The 25,954-nt window shown below is 42.8% G+C and overlaps 1 protein-coding gene across 1 annotated transcript; it reads right to left on the minus strand.

Annotated features, from left to right (window-relative positions):
* Positions 1 to 25,358, minus strand: ARRDC4 (arrestin domain containing 4). Its single transcript, XM_060755927.2, has 8 exons — positions 25,007 to 25,358; positions 17,949 to 18,018; positions 14,688 to 14,835; positions 10,317 to 10,419; positions 8,725 to 8,981; positions 5,237 to 5,399; positions 2,962 to 3,119; positions 1 to 922 (listed from the first exon to the last, which is right to left on the minus strand). Exons 1-8 carry the CDS (start codon positions 25,308 to 25,310, stop codon positions 866 to 868), a joined length of 1,260 nt encoding a protein of 419 aa, XP_060611910.2. The 5' UTR covers positions 25,311 to 25,358; the 3' UTR covers positions 1 to 865.
* Between the last annotated feature and the right edge of the window lie 596 nt (positions 25,359 to 25,954).

The raw sequence follows: 25,954 nt of genomic DNA on the forward strand, positions 1-25,954 counted from the left end.
GCAGGAATATTGCATTCAAAGCACTCCTGACAGATGGCCATCCAGCCTCTGTTTAAAAACCCATTGACTCCAAATGGGGCCAAGCTGATGAAGCTACACATCTGGCTGCTCCCTACATCAGATCACAGCAAACCCATAAAAGCAAAAAGAGAAGCTACTCTATTCACCTTGCAAATAAATACTAATAAATACAAAAAAAAATCCCAGCAGGAAAACCCAATCTGCAAAGAAATTACAACAAAACCCATATTTGCCGTCACGGTGCTGTTCCTTCCACTTCTAACAATAAATGCTTGCAGCTTCATAACATGGAATGTAATACCATCATCTTCCATTCAAAATTGGAATGAGATTTAGTGCTAGTATTTGACTTGATGCCAGAGGTGCAATTTTTGAACTAATCTTGAAGATTCTTGTGAAATAGTGAAGTTGAAGAAGCACTTGAAACCTGTGCAGTGGATTGCAAGGATACAGACAAAATGATTCCATTTGCTCACTCTGCGTGTAACTTTTGCATCTCCCTGTTGCAACTTCCTTCCTTTTACTCTGTGCAGCAACTTCTATGGCTTCTCTCCTCTGATACATTCTGTCTTTCCATCCAAATAAAAGAGGGTCCACTTCATCCAGGAACGGTTCACTTTGCTTCTTCGGTGCCAACCAAACCACAAGGCTTTCCTTTCTTTCTTTCTTTCTCTCTCTTCTCCACAAAGAGGCACAACTTATTTGGACCTGAGACTTCAGGCACGGTTTCAAATTCACGGTAAGAATGCCGCTTTTTAAAAAAAGCATTTTAAGCAGAAAACAGACAACCAAAATCAAGACATCCGTGCCATCCGAGAAAGATGCAGTTATTTCCAACTAATCCTTATGCCATGATTGAAACCGGTTGACTGTCTTCTACTTCAGTTGGATGTGGATCAATCTGGAAAAAAAAATGAATGCATTTAATGTCTGGGATTCTAGAATTCATGTATGTTTTTTGGGAGGAGATATTGTTGGTGCAACAGGTTAAATTTATTTATTTATTTAGAACTTTTATATCCTGGTCTTCTCAACCTCCGCAGAGGGACTCAGGCCGACTAACAACAGAAAATGCATACACAAGCTAATAACATCATAATACATTAAAATACAAACAGAATAAATACATAAAGCCAAATCGTCAAGATAAAATCACATTCATCACAGTCCGCCAGTGTGGTGAGTAGTTATTAGGTTATTGTTGAAAACCTTGTGCTGCTGAACTGCTGACCTGAAGTCCCTTCAAGGAGATGGTGGCAGGATACAAGAATAAAATTGTTATTATTATGATTATTATTATTATTAAGGTTGGCAATTCGAAGCAGCATGTCCGGGTGAGCTCCCACTGTTAGCCTTAGCTCCTGCCAAGCAGTTCGAATACATGCAAATGTGAGTAGATAGGTACCAATTTGGCAGGAAGGTAATAAAGGTGCCCATGCAGATATGTCGGCAATATGATTGGGAAGATGTCCATGGACAACACACTCCTTGGCATGGAAAATGGAACATGAGCACCTCCCCATGGCTGGAATCTCCAGACACCAGAGAGTAAAAAGGGGCCTTTACCTTTGTCTGTGTACTGTATGTATTTGTTGTTAATTGTATAATGGCATTGAATGGTTTGCTGTGAGTTTTCCGGACTGCATGGCCATATTCCAGAAGCATTCTCTCCTGATGTTTCGCCCATGGCTATGGCAGGCATCCTCAGAGGTTGTGAGGTCTGTTGGTAATGAGACAAATGGCTTTATATCCCTGTGGAATAATGTCCAGGGTGGGAGAAAGAACTTGTCTGCTTGATGCAAGGGTGAATGTTGCAATTGGCCACCTTGATTAGCGCTGAATGGCCCTGCAGCTGCAAAGCCTGGCTGATTCCTTCCTGGGGAATCCTTTGTTGGGAGATGTTAGCAGACCATGATTGTTTCCTGTCTGGAATTTCCCTGTTTTCTTCCTCTTTATTTACTGTCCTGATTGAATAGCCTTGCAGCTATTCAATGCTATTCAGAGGTGGCCAATTGCTACATTCATACCTACCCCAAACAGACAAAGAGTTCTCTCTTCCACCCTGGACATCATTCCACAGGCATATAAACCCCTCTTCCCTAGTTTCCAAGAGACCTCACAACCTCTGAGGGTGCCTGCCATAGATGTGGGCAAAACGTCAGGAGAGAATGCTTTTGGAACATGGCCAAACAGCCTGGGAAACTCATAGTAATTCAATGATTCCGGACATGAAAGCTTTTGACAACACATGCCATTGAATGTTTGTCATATATGTATTCTGTAATCCACTCTGAGTTCCCTCGGGAAGATAGAGCGGAATACAAATAAAGTATATTTACTGCTTACGATTCTGGAATTCATATTTTTATTGGGAGGGGGGGGGATATTGTTTAAAGATTGCACAACTTCTCAACAAATCGCCCCTTACGAACCTGCGAGGACTTTAAGATCATCTAGAGAGGCCCTGCTCTCCGTCCCACCACCATCCCAAGTACGGCTGGCGGGGACGAGAGACAGGGCCTTCTCAGTGGTGGCCCCTCGGCTATGGAACGCCCTTCCTAGGGAGATTAGATTGGCCTCTTCGCTCCTATCATTTCAGAAGAATCTTAAGACATGGCTATTTGAGCAGGCATTTGCGAATACTGAGTAATGGATATAATAACGGAATAACTACATGACGGGACTAGACATTGTTTTAATGAGCATTGATAGAAGTATATTTTATTATAATGTGATGATTTTATTGTTGTTGATCTTTTATACTGTATATTGTATTTATGTTTTTGATGGCATTGAATTTTTGCCTTGTAAACCGCTCCGAGTCGCCGGAAGGCTGAGAGGGGCGGTATATAAATATACTAAATAAATAAACAAACATATTGTTTCGAAGTTAACTTCCCTCGACTTGGATCACGAAGCCACCCTGCATCTTAATTTTACCTCTGAATAGAGCGGAGGAGGCTGAAACCGAAATTCTTGAATGTAGGCAAACAGAGGGCAACACAGCTGTTGTTCATCACAGTCAACCGGGGCCGGGTAAGCAGTAACGTGTCGGGAAAACTCTTCCTCGGATACGATATCAGCATAATTGGGTGGGGCTAGAAGGCAAACAACATGCAAGTCAGTTCAATTACTAATCTGTTGGGGGCATTTATTTTTTGGCCACGAATCTGTTCCTAAGCTGTAACTCTGATAAATGCTGCCCCAAAACTCAGAAGTAGTCATTTCCTTTTAAGAAGCTGCAACTATTTTTGTACATTCCTCTGTCCAGCTTCCTAAGAGATCTGCAAAGGTTTATGCTGAAGATAAAAAGGTGTGTGTATGTATAGGGCGGGTTTTGGACTCTGGAAGACCAGGCTCCAAACTTTTCCTCAGCCACAGAAATCCACTCAAGTGACCTTCAAGCAGATCACACACTCTTGGTTTTAGAGAAAGGCAATGGCCTCCAAAAACCTCTTATATCATTAGAAAATCCATAGGAATAGACTTGGGAACACACACAAATCTATGTCTATAATAGAAGTCAGTGTTTGTATGTGGAGGGAGGACAGTGTATGTGGCAGCTTTCTGATTGGCTGCCACTTTCACACGTCACTGTGATCAGAATGGCTGGTGGACCTGGATCAAACTTGGCACGCATAACCCCCATGACGCCCTTTACATCCTGGTGAGGATTGGGGGAGGATGGACAAAGGTTGATGGGATCTGTAGTACTTTCAAACCCATCGGTTCCCACAGACCACTGTGGCCCCCAACAAAGACCAATAAAGAGCAAACTTGGCACACGGAATCCCCATGACCCACTCTACATCCTACTGCAGTTTGGAGGAGGGTATACCATGGATGATGGGACTTGAAGTACCTCCACTAACTTCCTGAGACCGCTGCGACCAGCATCCAATGACTGATCAAGACCAAACTTGGCACACATAACCCCCTTTACATCCTGGTGAAATTTGGGGGAGGATGGACAATGGATGATGGGATTTGTAGTACTTTCACAGACCACTGTGCCCCCTCCCAAAAGACTGATAAAGACCAAACTTGGCACACAGAGCCCCCATGGCCAACTCAACATTCTGGTGAGTTTTGGGGGAGAACAGACTATGGGTGATGGGACTTGCAGTACCTTAACTCATTTTCTGAGACCACTGTGACCCTCATCCAATGACTGCTCAAGACCAAACTTGGCACACAGAGCCCCCATGACCCACTCTCCATCTTGGTGCGGTTTGGAGGAGGATGGACTATAAGATGATGGGACTCGCAGTACCTTCACTATACAATACAATACTGACTTAACACTGACTTCTAAAATGGAATCTCAGTCTGAATAGTCCCAGATCTGGTCACATGGTCTGCAGTCCCTCCCACAACCTCACAACCTTAAACAACATAGTGTTAAGGTAAAATATACACATATACAATATAGTAAGCAACCTGAATTATAGACACAACAAAAAACTAGTATAGTATTGTAGAAGGTTGCTATTTCCAACAGATGAAGGGAGTTGGATACCCACATCTTTATGTGTTTTCTAATGAGACCATTCATAAAACCCAAACAATGACTACTTCTATTGTTTATCCTTAGCAAAATACTAACCTGGGTATTACTGGGTACCTTTGTTAGTATGTTGTGTGTATGTATGTATCATATATGTATATGAAAGTCCAACTATGTCTGCCTGACTGAATCACAAAGGCTTTTGTTAGGGAAGGAAAGAGTCAACAAACAGAGCGAGGCTCCTGTGGAAACATTGTGAAGCCCTCTCAAAGCTGGAGAATTGAAAAAAACAAGGGGAAGGAAAGGCAGGAAAGAAAGAAGAACGAAAAAAAAAGAGAAAAAGAAGGAAAAGGAGGAGGGAAGGAGGGGGAAGAAAGGAAAAGGAGACATGGAAGGAATGGGGGGAAAGTATGAGCAGAGGAAAATTACTATAATTGCTGTTGTTTATTTATACCATTCATTTTCTCTCCACAAAGGATACTCAAATGAAAGATGAAGAAGAAAGGAAAGCAGGGGGCTGTAGCCCCTCTGACACCAAATGGATATACGAGTGTTACAATGGCCCAAAGGAGCTTCTCAGTTTTCTCCAAATCCAAATATCAATGCACAATGCTGGCTTTCATTTCATAACAGCTTCCAATATCTACAAGATATCTGCAATATCTGTTCCCGCTATGGAGGACTAAATCAAAACCCCCACATCAATACCTTCAGGATGTTCTGGCATGGTCAGCGCCAGCCAGCTCATATCCACACTGAACTGGCTGACGAGGCTGGAGTTTCGGCTGGCAAACGCAGTGCATGGGATTGTGCCAATGACCAGAGGCAGTTCAAGCATCAGCTTTTTAGCACCAGGGATATGAATGTAGACCTGCAAGGAGGTATTGTTATTACTACATTGCTTTATGTACTTTGTAAATAAAAACCCAAACCTTTATACTTCTGTAACATTACTGTTAACTACATATGCCTGTAACATCAGCCTGATAAATTCACATAATCTTATACTGACCAGCCAATCTGCTGCTATGTCTCTGGACTCTTTATTCAGTCAAGAGTAGTTTAAGGTACAGACCTTTGAGTGTGAAGAACTACTGCACACAGAGAACAATTTGGGCTTGATTTAATATCTGGAGAGCTGGTTTAAAGTTGTGAATTTTAATCTGACTTTCATCAGGGAGTTGTAACTTGTTTTTAAACTCTGTTAAAGACAGGTTCAGGGTTGGGAAAGGAGTACGACAGGGCTGTATACTCTCACCCAACGTATTCAACTTGTATGTAGAACACATCATGCAGGGCTTAATGAATCCAAGGCTGGAGTTAAAATGGCTGGAAGAAACATTAACCTTAGGTATGCAGATGATACCACTTTGATGACTGAAAGCGAGGAGGAGCCGAGGAGCCTTCTAATCAAGGTGAAAGAAGAAAGTACAAGAGCTGGGTTGCAGTTGAACATCCAAAAAACCAAGATGATGCCAACCAGACTGATTGATAACTGGCAAATAGTGGGAGAAAACGTGGAGGCAGCAACAGGGTTTTTATTTCTAGGTGCGAAGTTGACTGCAGGTGCAGACTGCAGCCAGGAAATTCTTGGGAGGAGACCAAGGATCAATCTTGACAAAATGGTGAAGAGTAGAGACATCATACTGGCAATAAAGATCTGCATAGTTAAAGCAATGGTATTCCCCTGTAGTAACCTATGGATGCGAAAGCTGGACCATAAGGAAGGCTTAACGAAGGGAGATAGATGCTTTTGAACTGTGGCGTTGGAAGACAATACTGAGAGAGCCTTGGACCACGAGAGGATCCAACGAGTCCATACTCCAGGAAAGAAAGCCCAGCTGTTCACTGGAAGGAAGGATATTAGAGGCAAAAATGAACTCCTTTGGCCACATAATGAGAAGACAAGAAAGCGCTGAGAAAACAATGATACTGGGGAAAATGGAAGGAAGAGGGGCCGACCAAGGGCAAGATGGATGGATGGCATCCTTGAAGGGCCTGGCTCAACTTTGAAGGAGCTGCGGGTGTCAACAGGGAGCTCTGGCCTGGGCTGGTCCAGGAGATCACCAAGAGTTGGAAGCGACTGAACAATAGACTTAGGTAACCCTGGAAAAATTTGGTTCTAAACTCGTTTTGTTTTTAGGGGGCCCTTGCGTTTCGTTTTTTTTAATAATTTCGAAATTTTCCTTTTAAAAATTTCGAAATATATGAAATTTCGTATAATTACGAATTGATTCGTTAATGGCGGACGCGATTGCGCAATATGCTAAAAAAACCTCCAAATGGGACAGGGGGAACTTCTGAAGCTTCCCTCTCCCTCTGTTGTTGACTGTTGGTGTGATAAAACAAACAACAACTATAAAACTTGCACCAGACATGCCAAAATAATTATGAAATAAATTGAAAAAATTGTTTCGAATCTAATTTACTTCTCACACTATTCCTGCATGGCTCAATATTGGATCGTAAGCTAATTTAAATACGAATTAATAACGAATTACGAAATTAACGAACGAAACCGCCCAAGCCTACTGAACAAATAAACAACAAAAAACCCTCTGTGTATCTTGTATGTGTTTTGATAGTGTTTCATCTTTTTTTTAAAATGACGTTATACCCCTCTTTGAGTTGCACGGAGGCAGGCAATAAATATTATTATTGTTGTTGTCATTCATAAGTGGCACATTTTCCCCCAATTCAGTGATATAGTCTAATGGTCTGAAGGTTATTAAGTCTAGGCAATATATCAACGTTATTAAGTCTAGGCAATATATCAAGGAATACAATAGGGCAAGGCTTAGCACAGCGGGTTAAACCACCAGCTGCACAAAATCTTACTACAATGCAGCCTGAGCCCTGCCACATGCACAATGGAGGACCTTCTCACAGTGATACCAGAGGCACTCCAAGTGGCCAGCTTCTGGTCAAAGCAATTTAGTATCATGCCAAGTTCTTAACTTTGTTTGTGTTTTTAAATAAGTTATAACTGTCCCCTAAATTCGCTTCTGACACGATAAATAAATAACTGGAACAGTTGAGGGGAGTTGTGATACAGTAACACCTGGAAGGCTACAGTGTGATCTCTTGAGTTTAAATCCAGATACAATGCTTGTGGAAATTATGCCTGACTCTAAAATCTCCTTTAACCTGTCCCCGACCTCAGAGCCACAAGTGGCATTGAGTTGCAATCCCCATCATCCCCAGTCTGCATGGAGGACAAATAAAAGGGATGGGAGTTGTTGTCCAATAACATCTAGGGCAGTGTTTCTCAACCTGGGGGTCAGGACCCCTGAGGGGGTGGCGAAGGGGTGTCAGAGGGGTCGCCAAAAGACTATAAGAAAAACAGTATTTTCTGATGGTCATGGGGATTCCATGTGGGAAGTTTGAGCTAATTCTATCGTTGGTGGAGTTCAGAATGTTCTTTGATTGTAATGAACTATAAATCCCAGAAACTACAACTCCCAAATGTCAATATCTATTTTTCCCACACTCCACCAGTGTTCACATTTGGGCATATTGAGGATTTGTGCCAAGTTTGGTCCAGATCCACCATTGCATGAGTCCACAGTGCTCCCTGGATATAGGTGAACTACAACTCCCAAACTCAAGGTCCATGCCCATCAAACCCTTCCAGTGTTTTCCATTGGTCATGGGAGCCAAGTTTGGTTCAAATCCATCACTGGTGGAGTTCAGAATGCTCTTTGATTATAAGTGAACTATAAATCCCAGCAACTACAACTCCCAAATTACAAAATCAATCCTCCCCCAACCCCACTAGCATTCACATTTGGGTGTATTGGGCATTTGTGCCCAGTTTGGTCCAGTAAATGAAAATGCATCCTGCATATCAGATATTTACATTATGATTTATAACAGAAGTAAAATGACTGTTATGAAGTAGCAACGAAAGCAATATTATGTTTGGGGGTCACCACAACATGAGGGACTGTATTAAGGGGTCACGGCATTAGGAAGGTTGAGAACCACCGATCTAGGGACACAAACTGGGTAAAAACTAAACACACACACACACATATATATAGAGAGAGGGAGTTGGCTCTTCATATTCATGAATTCTCCCTCCATGGATTCAGAGGCTCTTTGAAGGCAACCATAAGGATGATGTGGCCCTCAATGGAAATGAGCCTGACACCCCCAGTTCTAAGTAAAGCTGAATGATGAAAAGCTACACTCACCGCCAAGGAATAGTCAACTCTGATAATGCAGCAGTCAAGGATGGAAGGGGTCACAGGTGGGATTTTCAGAGTTTTCCCATTCCATGTGTCCGTACTGCCAGAGGCAACATGGTTTCCCCGCACATTGGCTACCATCTGACGGAATGTTTTCGTTTTCCCGCTTGCAAGGTAAGTCTGTGTTTGGAAAATGGCAGCTTTTGGAACAATCAAACGAGAGGAGCAATTCTCAATTTCTGCATAAATCGGGATGGCTTCACCTAAAATATAAATGTATCAAGAAGGAGTGAATTAGTACATTAATAAGCACAATGCTGCAGTTCACCTATTATGAAATAGAAAGCATTTCTTAATTTTGCAATGGGCATCGTGCGGAATGCAAATGGGCTGAGCTAACGTTTGGAAAACTGTGTTCTACTTATGCCACAAAAACAAAGGCCTTTAAAGGGAGGACACTAAGTTTGGAACTTGATGGTAGTAAGCAAACATGGTATTTTAAAATTATGGAGTATTACTGCGACACAATGAATGCATGATACTAGCCCTGATCCAGCCCTCTTACAGTTATTCATCAGGCCCGGGAAATGAATAATTAGGGCCATTAGTTAGGGCCCTGGTTCTGCACTTTATTTATGCCACCTTTTCCCATTGGCCCAACCCCCTTACAGCTGTGCGGCAAGCCTTGTAAAAACTGCTTCTGCTAGGTTGGCAGGAGCTAGGGCTGACAGCCGGGAGCTGACCCCGACTTGCGGCTTCAAACTGCCGACCTTTGGGTCAGCAAGTTTTTTCTGCAGCTAGAGGTTTAACTCGCTGTGTTACCACGGCCCTATATTCCCCCTATGTATTTTAAAAGAAGAGTTAATTTTCATTTATCGTATCAGAAGCAAACCAAGGGTACAATTTTAATGTATTTAAAAAAACACGTTTTAAAACTTGATTCTCAGGTTGTGCCAGTCAGCTTTCGTATGATATTAATTCTAGCACCCACTTTTTGCTTGATAGTCAAGCAGTGATTCTTGTAGGTCAGAGTACGGTCCAGGGTGACTCCCATTTATTTGTATGTGCTGCAATGCTCCAGTAGGATTCCTTCCCAGGTAATCCCCACAGCTTGAGATGCTTGTCTGTTCTTAAGGAAAAAACACATGTCTGTGTTTTAGATGGATTAGGAATCAGCTGGTTTCCCCTGAAATAGGCAGTAAAGGCACCTAGAGCTTCAGAGAGCTTCTGTTCAACCATTTCAAAGCTCCCTGCTTAGGCGGTGATGGCACGATCGTCAGCATAGATGAAACTCTCTGTTCCTTCTAGCAATGGCTAATCATTTGTGTAGATGTTAAACATGGATGGAGCAAGCACGTTCCCCTGAGGCAGCCATTCTTCTGTTTTCGCCATCTGCTTCTCTGCTTTGGAACTCAACAAAAAAGCTCCTGTTTTGTAGTAGATTTGCTATGAAGCGGGTGAGGTGGTAGTAGGTTGATTGAATCCATGAATGAAGATGGAGGGTCAATTGTATAATGACACAGTAGAGAAACTGGACTATGTGACAAATTAATATCAATTATCTTCCCTTATTTTGAAACAGAACAAAACACACTCACCATTACAATATCCCTTCCTTTCAATTTTGGCACTCAGAGAAACTGGTCCAGAGGTGAAGAACCAGCATCCAACCATCTTTTCCTGGCACTGCCTTGCAGGAGTCTGCAAAGACAGAGATGAAAAAGCCATGAAAAAGGATTAAAGTACTAATAGCAATGTACCTGCAACTACTATATCAATTCTGGGTTGGAACGAGGCTCATAATAGCAAATTAGCTTTGGTAGCATCCATGCCGGGGCAAAGATGGCAAAATAGGTATAGATCAGGCCCGGGCAACCTTGAGCCCTCCTGGTGTTTTGGGTTGCAACTCCCACCATTCCTAACAGCTTCAGGCCCTTTCCTTTCCCTCCAGTCACCAATTACTGCTGCCCTTTGGTGCCCATCAAAGCTCTCAGGAGAGGAGAAACAAAACTTGTTCATTGAGGTAATCATTATGTTATTAAGCTCTACTGTTATATATATTGTTTTCTTCAGTGTTGTGAGCATTGCTGACTTGGAGGCCTGGTTCTACAAAGACAGCGCTTCCATACTGCGCATGTGGTCTTTCCACTGCTAAGATCATTCCAGGAACTTCTGGTAGTTTCTGTTGTTTATTCCTGTTTTGTTTTTTTTTTTGGACACACAGCACATCATATAGAAACCTCCCCATAGGATTGTAACACATCCAGGCATTCCCTGGGCAACATATTTGTAGATGGCCGTTTCTCTCACACCAGAAGCGACTTGTAGTATGCAACCAACCAACCAAACCAACGGGCCCTTTCAGGACCAACTATGACAACAATCTCAATCAACATCGAAGGCATGTTAGCTGCCAAACAACATATGCTTTATGAATTGTGTCGAGATAAGAAATTCTGCAGAGGAAAAGGGGAAACTATTACATGAAAGAACTGCTGAAGTTTGCAGAAATTACTATAATTTTCCCTACACATTGGAATGCTGTTTGCATTAACTTATTTTAGTGTTATTATAATCAACTAAATGTTTGACAATAATAACTGATTCTATACATATTGGTGGCTGCAAATAATCACACTTCTGGACTTTTGGGAGAGGTTTTCCCCTCCATGGGATCCAAGGAGCATTTAGATGTGCATTACCTTCCCCTACAAACAACAGCTCAGCTCTCGTAATTTAATAGCTGGGAAGCTGCACTGACAAGTTCACCTTCTCCAACATCCAGCGATGGGTTGTAAATGGGCTCCTGCCCAAAAGAGATGGCCAAAAAGCCTTCTTCATGTTGGGAGGGCACTGCAGATGGCCCTGCGCCCAGAGGACATTCTTTTAGAAAGCAGTTTCAACTGGACTGTTTACATTACCATTCCATTTCACAATACTGTGGGAAAGTGGGACTGTTTGTTTAGAGAAACAAAATAAATATATATAGCATGCAACCCATTCGTTTGGATAACTCAATTATTTGGAAAAGTTGTTTTCCAGAGCTAAATCAATTACACTTCAGAAAGGATGTTAAACTAATATTTTAAATTAATACAGACAAAATGAAAACGTCAAACTTAACAGAATTAGGAACGGCCACCTGAGGCCAAATTTACATTTCCTGTGCTAAACACTAATAGGCTTCCTTAAGAAAACAAATATGTAAGTTGACATGATGTGAAAGGCATCTTAGCAAGGACAGAATCCCTTCTGATGACACGACTCCTGGTACAGAGGTATATAAATAGGTAAAAATCAAACATATGCTGATAATAAGCCAGTTTAAGGAGAACTCCGAAGCAACAATACCCAAACAGACCTAAGACATGTTCAATAACTCTGGCCAACACAAAATTGGGTGCCTCAAATGTTAGCCCTGTTTCTGGGTATATTTGACCTGCTGGTTCTAAAAAGGACACTAGTTTCCCCCTATCAGCTCTGGTTTTTGAGATACAGAACATCTTCCACATACCAATCTCCGTCTGGGCCGGGCTTTAGAACAGCAGGTTAACTGCCAGCTGAAGTAAATCTTGCCGACTGAAAGGTTGCCAGTTCAAAGCCCGGGTTGGGGTGAGCTCCTGGCCTTTAGCCCAGCTTCTGCCTATCTAGCAGTTTTGAAAACCACAATGTGAGTAGATAAATAGGTACCGCTTTAAGCAGGGAGGTATTAAGGGCACCCATAAGGAAATGCCGGCGATTTGATCAAGGAGGAAGTTTACAAAGAAAGCTCTTCGGCAGGGAAGATGGCGCAAGAGCACTCTCCGGTGGCTGGAACTAAGCACAGCCTCCAAGGTGCCGAAGATGGGAAAGCCTATATATACACTTCTACCTATGTACAGTTGTCTGTCTTGTCAGTGTACAATGGCCCTGAATGTTTTCTGTATATGTGTTCGGTGATCTGCTCTGAGTTCCCTTTGGGGTGAGAAGGGCAGAATATAAATACTGTAAATAAATAAATAAATAAATAAATAAATAAATAAATAAATAAATAAAATAAAAAAATAAAAAAAAACTGCCCGCCCATAGAAAACCATCATAATTGTATCTAGAAAACTAGAGCTGATATGGTCTAGCCAATGCAGTTTTCTGAATCAGGCCCTAAATAACCCCAGGAACAGCAAAAAAAAAATTAAAATAAAATAAACCAACAAAACAACAACAACAAAAAAACAAGACACCAAGGGAAAAATATGGTTGGGCCGTGTAATCATTCAAAGTTCATTTAATATATATATATATGTGTGTGTGTGTGTGTGTGTGTGTATCAGCTTATTTTAATGACTAAGTTGAAGGCAGGTTTGAGGTCTAACCTTATGGATTTTGGTATAAGTCAATGATCAAAGAGCAAAAGGGCATCACCAATTTCCCACCTAGGTTCTTGTTCTTCACCACTCCATTCAGAAAAGGGCATAGCTCTTTTTCTGGAAAGTGTTAAGGTACAGTACAGACCCTAAACTATGGGGAAACTGAGCCAGGATTTGGGGTGAATGTTTTGACTAAAATCTCTAGACTTATACTGTATTCCATGTAGCCAAATCCCTCGTAAGTAAATAATACGGAAAAGCACAAGAGGCAGGTGCAACTGTGCACTTAATTCTGGAACGGACACCATGTAAGCAAAGGGTTGCTGTGCGTTTTCCGGGCTGTATGGCCATGTTCCATACAGAAGCAATCTCTCCTGACGTTCTGCCCACATCTATGGCAGACTTCCTCAGAGGTTGTGAGGTCTGTTGGTAATTGGGCAAGTGGGGCAAAATCTATGGAATGTCCAGGGTGGGAGAAAGAACTCTTGCCTGCTTGAGGCAAGTGTGAATATTACAATTGGCCAGCTTGATTAGCATTTAATGGTCTTGCAGCTTCCCGCCTGGGGGAAATCCAGTAAATAAAGAACAACACTCAGAAAACAGCGGATTTCCAGACAGAAAATGATCAGGGCCAGCTAACACCTCCCAACAGTGTATTTTAATATTGAGACAAATGTTTTAAATGTTTATGTATACATAGAATGAATTCATGTTCCGGCATTGAATGTTTGCCATATATATGCTGTGCCCCGAGTCTCCTTCGGGGTGAGAAGGGCGAAATATAAATGTTTTAAATAAATAAAATATTACAAAGGATTTCTTCAGGGAGGTAGCAGACAGGCTTTGAAGCTGTAGGGCCATTCAATGCTAATCAAGTTGGCCAATTTTAACATCCACACTTGCATCCCACAGAAGAGAGTTCTTTCTTCCACCGTGGACATCATTCCACAGGGATTTATATAAATCCCACTTGCCTAGTTTCCAACAGACCTCTCAACCTCTGAGGATGCCTGCCATAGATGTAGGCGAAATGTCAGGAGAGAATGCTTCTGAAATATGGCCAGGCAGCCTGGAAAACTCACAGCGACCCAATGATTCTGGCCATGAAAGCCTCAGAGAACACAACATAAAAACACATTTCATTTATTTATTTCTGATTTATTGAATTATGTAATAAAATGGCCAGAGCTTAAATCGAGCATGAAAAGTGATAGCGTACTACAATTACTGTTTCATAGCTTACGATTACTGGAGAGGCTGAGGGCCCTGTGGTCCTGTAAATGTACCCTGTACTGTGATAAAGTAAATATTTTTCTCCCCGCTGCACTACTATTAAGTCTTAATGGCTGTCAATCCTCCTCCAATTTCTGCCACAGCAGCTGTGCCAGCAGGTTTGGAATCAATGGCACAACATCTCCCCTCCCTCCTCTAACATACAAACTATCTGCAATTTATGCTATCTGGAACTATATATTTATAAAGAAAGCTTAGCAAGTGAGCTCATAAGAACTGGGACAACAGTAAAAAGACTGATCAGAGTAATGCAAAGCCAAGTTACAGCTGATAAAGAATGGCCACATGCTGAGAACATGCAAATGACTCCATGGAGAGTACGGCTCTTACCAGTAAAAGTGGTGAATTCACATCAATGTGGCTAATAACCTGGAATTCCCTCTTGACGGACTGAGTGGATGCCATTGGCCTCTCTAGGATCGCTTCGACAAAATATTGGATGCTGCCATACTTCCCAGTGAAAGAGGTCGCCAACGGTCTGAAAGAAAGGTTGGTATGATGTTTGTATATGGTTTGATGTCATGGGATCTTCAACCCATTCACATTAGTACCGGAAAATCGGGTAAGAAATAAAAAAATATATAACAACAACAACAATATTCACCTTTTGAAGGTAGGGAAAACCGTTCGTCTGCCATCAGGCATTTATAAACTGATATGGTGCAGGCTTTTCAAGATGGTGAGATTGATGTCAAGGTGGGTTAATTTATGCATTTAAATATTCCAATTTTTAATGGTTTAATTAACATAGTAGAATTACTTTTTTAATTTTTTAATATTTATATGTATTCACATTGTTTTAATTTCATTTTTTATTATTAGCATCCTTGAGTCCCTATATAAAGGGAAAGAAGGGGGTAGCAAGCAAATAAATAAACCAACAAGACCGCATCACAGTCTACGAACCCACACGCTCACTCCGGTCATCAGGAGAGGCCCTGCTCGTGATCCCGCCCGCGTCGCAGGCACGTTTGGTGGGGACACGGGACAGGGCGTTCTCTGTGGTGGCCCCCCGCCTCTGGAATGCCCTCCCGAAAGATCTCAGACAGGCCCCTACCTTGGCGGTTTTCAGAAAGAACCTGAAAACCTGGCTGTTCCAACGTGCCTTCTCAGATTAGGAACCCCACTACCAAAGCCCAGAAGCACTTTAGTAGAGTCAAGATCACCCTCACCGCACACTGCACTTATATTCTAATCCCATATCCCTCCGACACTGCAGCACTTTTTAATCCTGTACCCCACTCCGGCCGGCTCAGTTTTTAATAATGTCCTGTTGTACTGCTACTGTTATTGTTTTCTGCTTTAACTGTTTTATTTGCTATGTATTGTATTGTTGTATTGTGTTGGGCTCCGGCCTGTTGTAAGCCGCATCGAATCCCTTGGGAGATGCTAGCGGGGTACAAATAAAGTTATAATATTATAATAATAATAATATAATAACAATACATATAATAATAATAATAATAATAATAATAATAATAATAATAATAATACTGTGCAAGGAAGCCGAAGAAACCATAGACCATCTCCTCAGCTGTTGCAAGAAAATTGCACAGAAGAACTACAAACAGAGGCACAACTCTGTGGCCCAGATGATTCATTGGAGCTTATGTCACAAGTACCACCTGCCAGCAGTAAAGAATTGGTGGGATCATAAACCCAAAGGTCATGGAAAATGAACATGCAAAAATACTGTGGGACTTTCGAATCCAGACTGACAAAGTTTTGGAACACAATACACCAGACATCACGATTGTGGAAAAGAAAAAGGTCTGGATTATTGATGTCGCCATACCAGGTGACAGCTGCATTGAGGAAATATAACAGGAAAAACTATCAAGACCTCAAAATTGAACTGCAAAGGCTCTGGCATGAACCAGTACAGGTGGTCCCAGTGGTCATTGGCACACTGGGTGCCGTGCCAAAAGATCTCAGCCGGCATTTGGAAATGATAAACATCGACAAAATCATGATCTGTCAACTGCAAAAGGCCACCTTACTTGGATCTGTGCGCATCATTCAAAAATACACCACACAGTCCTAGACGCTTGGGAAGGGTTCGACTTGTGATGTTGTGATACGAAATCCAGCATATAGATCTCGTTTGCAGTGACATACTGTACTTTTGTGTCAATAATAATAATAATAATAATAATAATAAGGGTTGCTGTGAGTTTTCCGGGCTGTCTGGCCATGTTCGAGAAGCATTCTCTCCTGACCTTTCACCTACATCTAGGGTAGGCATCCTCAGAGATTGTGAGGTCTGTTGCAAACAAGGCAAGTTGGGTTTACATACATATCTGTGGCATGATGTCCAGGGTGGGAAAAAGAACTCTTGTCTGTTGGAGGCAAGTGTGAATGTTGCAGTTGGTCAGCTTGATTAGCATTGAATGGCCTTGCAGCTTCAAAGACTGGCTGCTTCCTGTCTGGGGGATCCTTTGTTGGGAGGTGTCAAACTGGCACTTGGTTGTTTACCGTCTGGAGTTCCCATTTTTTGAACGTTGCTCTTTATTTGCTGTCCTGATTTTAGAGTTTTTAAATACGGCATCCAGATTTTGTTTCCAGACAGTAAATAAAGAGGAACACTCAGACAACAAGGGAATTCCAGACAGGAATCAATCAGGGCCAGCTAACACCTCCCAACAAAGGATCCTCCAGGCAGGGGGAATCAGCCAGGATTTGGAGCTGCAAGACCATTCAATGCTTATCAAGGTGGCCAATTGCAACATTCACACTCCCACCCTGGACATCATTCCACAGATATGTATATAAACCCAACTTGCCTTGTTTACAACATACCTCACAATCTTTGAGGATGCCTGCCCTAGATGTGGGTGAAACGTCAGGAGAGAATGCTTCTCGAACATGGCCAGACAGCCCGGAAAACTCACAGCAACCCTTATTATTATTATTATTACTACTACTACTACTACTACTATGATTATTTTATGTATTGTTGGTGTTTTATTTATTTGCTTACTTCCCCCCTTCTTTCCCTTGATGTAGAGACTCAAGGAGGCTAATAATAAAAAGTTAATTAAAACCATGTGAATACATATAAATATAAAAAAAATTGAAAAGTAATTGTACTCCCACCCTGGACATCATTCCACAGGGATATATATATAAACCCCACTTGCCTAGTTTCCAACAGATCTCACATCCTCTGAGGATGCCTGCCATAGACCTGGGTGAAACGTCAGGAGAGAATGCTTCTGGAGCATGGCTAGACAGCCCAGAATGGGAAAGCATCCACTGAAGAGCATACACAACCAAAGGAGGTTTGTTGGCTGGATTGATACCATCACATTGAAGGCTTTCTGTGAAAAAGGAAAATCTCCGAACATGGTTTAGAACAGTCATGGGCAAACAGGTCCTCCTGGTGTTTTGACTGTTAGAAATTGTGGGAGTTGAAGTCCAAAACACCTGGAGGGCCCAAGTTTGCCCATGCCTGGTTTAGAAGCTAACAGATAAAGCTTTGCATAGTAATAAGCAATTTACAATAGGTTTTCCCAACTGCTGCAAAATTCTTCCCAGATATTCTTCAAGAACACTGCAAATAAAATGTTGTAGGTACGCTGCATCACTTACTGCTGCGGGAGTTGAAAGCTGAAAGGGAATTCGTGTTTCCCAGCTTCTAATAGGATTAAGCCCTCATCACCTATGGAAAAAAGAAAAGAAAACGTGTGCTTTAAGAAGTCGATTCAAGCATCACAGCAACTTTAAAAAGAAACAGTGAAATGAAAAGCTATGTATTATGTGCCTTTTTGAAGAGGGCTCCTGAGTTATTCCACTTGAGAAGACCTAGCACATAAGGGTGGCTTTGGTTGGATGCAGTATTGTTCTGAGAGGAAGGAAGAAAAGCGGATTTCAGAATAAAGCGGAGGGGAAAAGAGAGTGGAGTAGATGCAACAACTTTTCTTTTCCACTTAAGCAGGTGAGAGGGAAGAGGAAGGGGCCTGAGGCTGTTGGGAATTGTGGGAGTTGGGAGTTCAAAACACCTGGAGGGCCAAAGCATTTTTGTCTTTTCTAGTGAACTTCTTTAATTTCGTCCTTCCACCTGGAATGTCGTCTCCCTTTTCTCCTCCTGCCTTCTAATGTTTTTGGAGACCCCCCAAACCCAGCCCTAATTTTAAAAAGACATACTGTATATACTCGAGTATAAGCCTAGTTTTCAGCCCCTTTTTTAGGTTGAAAAAGTCCCCCTTGGCTTATACTCAAGTCAAGGTTATTTATTATTTTACTCTATTATTATTTTCATTTCATTTATTATTTTATTCTATTTATTATTATTACATTTATCATTTTACTCTATTATTATACACTAGCCGTACCCTGCCATGCGTTGCTGTGGCCCTCATTGGGGTTCTATGTGGGAGTAAAAGGTAAAGGTAGTCCCCTGACATTAAGTCCAATCATGTCTGACTCTGGGGTGTGGTGCTCATCTCCATTTCTAAGCCGAAGAGCCAGCGTTGTCCGTAGACACCTCCAAGGTCATGTGGCTGGCATGACTGCATGGAGCGCCGTTACCTTCCCGCCAGAGCGGTACCTATTGATCTACTCACATTTGCATGTTTTCGAACTGCTAGGTTGGCAGAAGCTAGGACTGACAGCGGAAGCTCATGCCGCTCCCCGGGATCGAACCTGCGACCTTTCGATCAACAAGCTCAGCAGCTCAGTGCTTTAACCCACTGTGCCACCGGGGGCTCAGTGGGAGGTTTGGCCCAATTCTATCATTGGTGGGGTTCAGAATGCTCTGTGATTGTAGGTGAACTGTAAATCCCAGCAAGTACAATTCCTAAATGTCAAGATTCTATTTTCCCCGAACTCCAACAGTGTTCACATTTGGGCATATTGAGTATTTGTGTAGAGTTTGGTCCAGATCAATCACTGTTTGAATCCACAGTGATCTCTGGATTTAGGTGAACTACAACTCCAAAAATAAAGGACACTGCCCACCAAATCCTCCCAGTATTTTCTGTTGGTCATGGGAGTCCTATGTACCATGTTTGGTTCAATGACATAATTGGTGGAGTTCAGATTGCACTTTGATTGTTGGTGAACTATAAATCCCAGCAACTACAACTCCCAAATGACAAAATCAATTTTTTTGAGTGAAGGACGTACATTGGGTTGTTAGGTGTCTTGTGTCCAAATTTGGTGCCTATTTGCCCAGTGGTTTTTGAGTTCTGTTAATCCCACAAACGAACATTACATTTTTATTTATATAGAATATTTTACTGTATAATTGTTATTGCTACATTCATTATTTTACTCTTTGGACAGTCTTATCTTAAATTACCATTTTTAAAATATTCAAAAATATATAACCTACTAGTTCCTCAATTAATTTAATTTAATTGGTATCTATTTTTATTTTGCAATTTACCAGTAGCTGCTGCATTTCCCAACCTCGGCTTATGCTCAAGTCAATCCGTTTTCTCAGTTTTTTGTGGTAAAATTAGGTGCCTCGGCATATATTCGGGTCGGTTTATACTCGAGTATATACGGTACTTTGAACTCTGTGGGAATTGTAGTTTCCAAAGGACGGGAGGTCAGGTGAATTGGAAATTGCTTTTTTTAAAGTTACTTCACACAAATTAAACATACAGATTATAGCCTGATATATACACATTAAATATAATCTAATATATAAACATTTTTGGAGGCTCCATGAGAAACCTTTCCTTCAAAAATGGGCTGGAAAAGTTTGAGAAGTCCTGCTCTAGAGACATATTGTCTCTCCATGCAAACAAAACAGAAGGCACTCGAGCCTGGTGAGAAACTTTGGATAGAAAAAGAGACGTGTCCCTGAGAAGTATCAGTCTAACAAACAGAAGATACAGAGGAGAGAATAGAAAGAGACAAAGAGGGCAACGGGGGAAAGGAATTTCCCTGCCAGCTCACTCATCTGACTACCAATTTCCTTCATGAGGAGTATAAACTTGAATAGGATGGGGCTGACTTCCAACAAGTTTTCCCATGCAGGGATCCCAGAAGGTTTTTCTACCTGTCTGCGGGAAAACCCATGTTGCAAGGTGTTCCTCCCTGATCTGATGGGAAATGTAAATTCAATTCCCAGGGCCTTGAAGGCAGGGCAGGAAACATTCCTTGTTGGAGAGCACCCGCTAATCATCAGCGTTGGTGCTGGGTTTGAAGAGTCAATGGGATGAGTCAGTATAAGACAGTTCCTCCAGGTGTGAAGTCACATCGCTCTTAGTTCCAGTCACTTGCTTAAGAAAATTGCCCTGTTGGAAATAGTAACCTTCTACAAGCCTCCTGGAGAAGGTTGCTATTTCCAACACAAGAAAGGAGATTCCATTACAAAGAACTTCCTGACTGTGAGAATGGTTCAGCAGTGGAACTCTCTGCCCCGGAGTGTGGTGGAGGCTCCTTCTTTGGAGGCTTTTAAACAGAGGCTGGATGGCCATCTGTCAGGGGTGCTTTGAACACAATATTCCTGCTTCTTGGCAGGGGGTTGGACTGGATGGCCCATGAGGTCTCTTCCAACTCTAGGATTCTATGAACACGGGAAGTTTCTTAAGCAACCTTCTACAAGCCTCCTTGAGCACCCAGTGGCGCAGCAGGTTAAACTGTTGAGCTGCTGAACTTGCTGACCGTAAGTTCGGTGGTTTGAATCCTGGGAGCAGCTTGAGCTCCCGCTATTAGCCAACCTAGCAGTTTGAAAACATCCAAATATCAGTAGATCAGTAGGTGCCACTCAAGCGGGAAGGTAATGGCGCTCTATGCAGTCATGCCGCCCACATGACCTTAGAGGTGTCAAAGCCAGCTCTTCGGCTTAGAAATAGAGATGAGCACAAGAGTCCCGGAATTCGACACGACTGGACTCAATGTCAAGGGAAAATATTTACCCTAAACATAAGGAGCCTTGTGTTAACTTCCTTCTTAATGTAAGGAACCTTGGAAACATTTCCTTAACTTGCAAATGTCAGTAGATCGACAGGTACCACTCCAGCAGGAAGGTAACAGCCTCTATGCAATCATGCCAGTGGCCACATGACCTTGGAGGTATCTATGGACAACACCGTCTCTTTGTCTTAGAAATCCGAGCACCAGAGTCCCAGAGTCGGGTATGACTAGACTTAATGTCAAAGGAAACTTTTACCTTTATACAAGCCCCCTATATCAGTTATTTGTAATGTAAATAATTCAGATGGTATATGCATGTATTGGTGTGCAGTTTTCCCTTAACTCTATGTTGTCTGAGGTTGTGGGAGGGACTTCAGACCATGTGATCAGATCTGGGACAATTCAGACTGAGACTCCGTTTGAGAAGTCAGTGTTAAGTCAGTAGTGTATTACATAGTCAGTGCATTAGACACAAGACTCCCTGTACTCATTATGTTTCCTTAGTCTAATCCTTGACTTCAGTTTGTTTATAAGCTATATTGAGTTCATTTGGTTTCATGTTTTCTTTGCTGTTTGTTTAGTTATTTACTTATTGGCATTGAATGTTTGCCATTTCTGTAAACTGCCCTGAGTATCTGCTGGAAGAGAGGGAGGGTTATAAATAAAGATGAAGATGATGATGATGATTATATTAAGACAGAGAAGAGACTGAAACAAAATGCCTTAGAGAACTGTTTAAACTTTCAACTGATAAGCAATGTATCTGTATTGTCGAAGGCTTTCATGGCTGGAATCACTAGGTTCTTGTGATTCCACTCCAGTCATCCCAAAGATATATAAACCGATTTTCCTAGTTCCAACAGACCTCACTAGTACCTCTGAGGATGCTTGCCATAGATGCAGGCGAAACGTCAGGAGAAAATGCCTCTAGAACATGGCCATATAGCCCGAAAAAACCCACAAGAACCTAATGTATCTGTATACTGAATACATGGAAGTTTGTGAGTAAACCAACTATGTTATTTTTAACGAAGACGACTTATTTTTGTCTCTTGAGATCATAATTTAAAACCAAATATATTTTATGGGAGAGTAGATATACCTTTGGGCTATTGAAATAACACTTCTGATGATTTGCTATATATTTTTGTGCACTGGCATAATCTTTGTTCCTAACAGTTCAGGGAAATAACCAGGTATATCAGTCTAACAACTGAGAAACCTAAACTGCCTTGCATGAATACTAGTGGATATTTACCACTAAGGAAAAGGTTGACTCAAGAGAGTTTTTAGCTCTTCTCAGAAGGATCATACTTTACAAAAAGGTTATGAGTCTTCAAAATGGGAGTGAATGCCAATTGATCTCCAAAAGGCCATGCTTCCAAAAGGTTTTGGAGGTTCTGCTTTTCCAAAAGGTTATGATCTCAAAGGTCACCCTTTCCCCCAAAATGGCCCTCCCACTTGAACTTGGCCTGTTTCCTTAATCCAGGCATGGTCCAACTTTGGCCCTCCCTCCAGGTGTTTTGGACTTCAACTTCCACAATTCCTAACAGCCTACCGGCTGTTAGGAATTGTGGGAATTGAAATCCAAAACACCTAGAGGGAGGGCCAAAGTTGGCTTGTGCCTGTCTTAATTCCAGGAGACATCTCTCCTGAGCCATCAAGAAACTCTGAGCACATGTTGTTTCATGACACACCTATTTCAAAACAACTTTAGAGAAAGATTTTTGGCTGACATAGTTTCACTGTTACTGCTGTGTCAACAAGACATGTTGACACATTTGTGGTTATTTTAACACTGTTCCACAGGATACGTTTACAAGAGAGAATATACTGATGCCTTCATAAACCAAAAACATATACATTTCCCCCACCTCCACTATACAAATCCTTGCTAAGATACTTGGCATCCTCCTAAAGCCTGTATCTTTCTCTCAATGTTTTCCATGATTCTCTGCTCCTTGCCTCCAATAAGTATCTGCTGCTTTAATGCATCCTTTAACGGGTTGAGGAGTTTGCTGGTTGTTTAGTATATACACACTGCATTGTGTTTTGAAGGGGACTCTGCTTTCAAACTGCTTTAATCCCACTGGAACGGCAAAATAAGCAAGTGAATAATGGCAATCCCCGGGATATGAATGATGACAGCAATGCATCTCTCTGTATTATTTCCTCTTATGTAATGCGTTGGTTGCTGACGTATGCATTGCTGACATGTGGGAAATTAATTAGTCATCCCTCCTTATTCACAGATTCCACATTCACAGATTCAACCATCCATATCTTGAAGATATACCCCCTGCAAACAATAAATAAAAGCAAAACATGATTTGGCCATTCAGTTCCCTTCCTTTTCTTTCCCCTCCTCCCCTATCCTTTCCCAGTTGAATCCACACTTCTTTCTTCCTCTCCTTTTCCTTCCCCATCTTTGTTTCCTTCCTGCCCTTGTTTTCCTTCCCTCTTTTCCCCTTCTGTCCCTCTTTCCCTTTGTCGTCACTCCCTTTCTTTCTAACCATCTTTTCCCATTCTTCAGCTTCATTTCCCCTTCTTGCCTTCCTTCCCTCTCTTCTCCATCCATCCTTCTCCCTTTTCTTTCCTTTTCCTTCTTTCTTTCCCACCCTCATGCCTTTGCTTCCCTCCCTTCCCCTCTATTCTTCCTTTGCTTTCCATCCACCCTTTCTCATCCTTCCCTCCCTCTTTCTTCTCTCTCTTTCTTTCCTTTCTTCCTTCTCTTCCTCCCACCTTATTTACTTCTCCCCCCCTTTCCTCTCTTTCCTTTCCATCCATCTTCCCCCTTCTTCTCTTTCCTTTCTTCCCTCTTTCTTTTCCCTTCCCCTCCTTCCTTCCTTCCCTTGGGGCCTCTTCCTTCCCACTTTTTTTTCTTTTCCATCTTTCCTTTATTTGTCTACTTTTCCTCCTTTTCTTTCATTTTCTCTCCCTCCTTTCTCTTTCCCTTTCCATTCATCCTTCCTTCATTCCCTTTCCTTCACTTCCCTCTTCCTTTATTAGTCTTCCCTCCCTCCTTCTTTCCTTCCCTCCTCCCTTCATCTTCTCTTTCTGCTGTCTTCCTCCCTTTTCCCTCCTTCCCTCTTTCTTTTCCCTTCCTCTCCTCCTTCCTTCTGTTCCTTGGAGCCTCGTCCTTCCTTCCTTCCCACTCCCCCCCCTTGTCCATCTTTCCTTTATTCTTCTTCTTTTCCTCCCTCTATTTCCTTTTCTCTCCCTCCTTCCTCTTCCCCTTTCCATTCAACCTTCCTTCATTCCCTCTTTCCTTCCCTCCATCCTTCTTTCCTTCCCTTCCCCCCTCCCTGCATCTTCTATTCCTGCTATCTTCCTTCCTTTTCCCTTCACCCCCCCTCCTTCCTTCCCTTGGGGCCTCTTCCTTCCTTCCCACCTTCTTTTTTTCCCTTCTCCATCTTTCCTTTATTCGTCTTCCCTCCCTCCTTCCTTTCTTCATCTTCTATCCCTGCTGTCTTCCTTCCTTTTTCCTCCTTCCCTCCCTCTTCCCTTCCTTCACAATTTTTCCTTCCCCATTCTTCCTTTATTCGCCTTCCTTCCCTCCCTTCTTCCTCTCCCCCTTTCCATTCATATTTCCTTGTTTCCTTCCCTCCCACTTTCTTCTCCTTCCCCTCCTCTCCTCTCCTTCCTTCTTCTTTCCCCCTTTCCTTCCTTCCTTCCCACTTTCTTCTCCTTCCCCTCCTCTCCTCTCCTTCCCTTCTTCTTTCCCCCCTTCCTTCCTTCCTCCAACCCTCCCTCCCTTTCTCCTTCTTTCCCCGGCTCACCTTCCTGGCTGCGGGCCTCTTCCTTCCCGAGCAGGGTCTGCCGGAGGTCGAGGTACACGGCGTGGGCTTGGAGCCGGGTCCCGGGGTGCGGGGCGGCGGGCTCTCCCCTTCCTCCTCCTCCTCCCCCTGCTGCTTCCTTCCAGGCGGCGGAGGCTTGCCCGGCGGCGCGGAGTCGGAGGGCGCGGAGGGGCGAGGGCACGTCCAGCTGCAGGCCCACCCAGCCGGACACGGCTTCCCCGCCGCAGTAGCCCCCCTCGCGGGGAGGCAGCCCCACCTGGAGGACCACTCCTCCCGCCGCCTCCATCCTGCTCTGCGCCCAGGCCCGGGCATCCCTCTTCCGCACACGCGCCGCGCGCCTGGTCCGCCGCCGCCGCCGCGTGCGCCGCGCCCCCATTGGCCGCCCCACAGGCCCGCCCGGCCAATCAGCGCGCCCCCAGCCCATGTGCACGAGCTGCGGGCGTAAACAAAAGCAGCACCGGAGGAAAACGAGGGGGCGTGGCTAACACGTCCAAGTGGTATGCCGGGAAGTGTAGTTGCACCCTCTCTGAGGAATCCTCCCACCTGGAGACCATCCCCTCTTCTAAACAGCCTGCAGGCTGCCATTCGCTTCAGGCATCATGACATGGTTTTCTAAGATCTACAGAGATACTCGCAGGAACACCTCAGCAAGCAAGAGTCCAAAAGTGGCAAAATTTTATATTGTTATGCATTCATATGTAATTATGAATAATATATAATATATATTATTATATGTAATTATATATATTATATGTAATTATGAATAATATATAATGTAGGTTCTTGTGGGTTTTTTCGGGCTATAGGGCCATGTTCTAGAGGCATTTCTCCTGACGTTTCGCCTGCATCTATGGCAAGCTTCCTCAGAGGGTGTGAGGTCTGTTGGAAGTAGGAAAAATGGGTTTATATATCTGTGGAATGGCTGGGGTG

Source organism: Anolis sagrei, chromosome 9 (assembly GCF_037176765.1).
Source record: "Anolis sagrei isolate rAnoSag1 chromosome 9, rAnoSag1.mat, whole genome shotgun sequence".
In the NCBI taxonomy this organism is placed as follows: Eukaryota; Metazoa; Chordata; class Lepidosauria; order Squamata; family Dactyloidae; genus Anolis; species Anolis sagrei.

Bases quoted from the DNA above. Each gene is read 5' to 3' on its own strand.
- ARRDC4 (XM_060755927.2), bottom strand. From the start codon at position 25,310: ATGGAGGCGGCGGGAGGAGTGGTCCTCCAGGTGGGGCTGCCTCCCCGC. The intron at 14,836-17,948 runs GTAAGTGATGCA...CCTTTCTTTCAG, and splicing joins AGCTTTCAACTCCCGCAGCA to ACCGTTGGCGACCTCTTTCA. The intron at 3,120-5,236 runs GTATTGATGTGG...TTTGCCTTCTAG, and splicing joins CATGCCAGAACATCCTGAAG to CCCCACCCAATTATGCTGAT.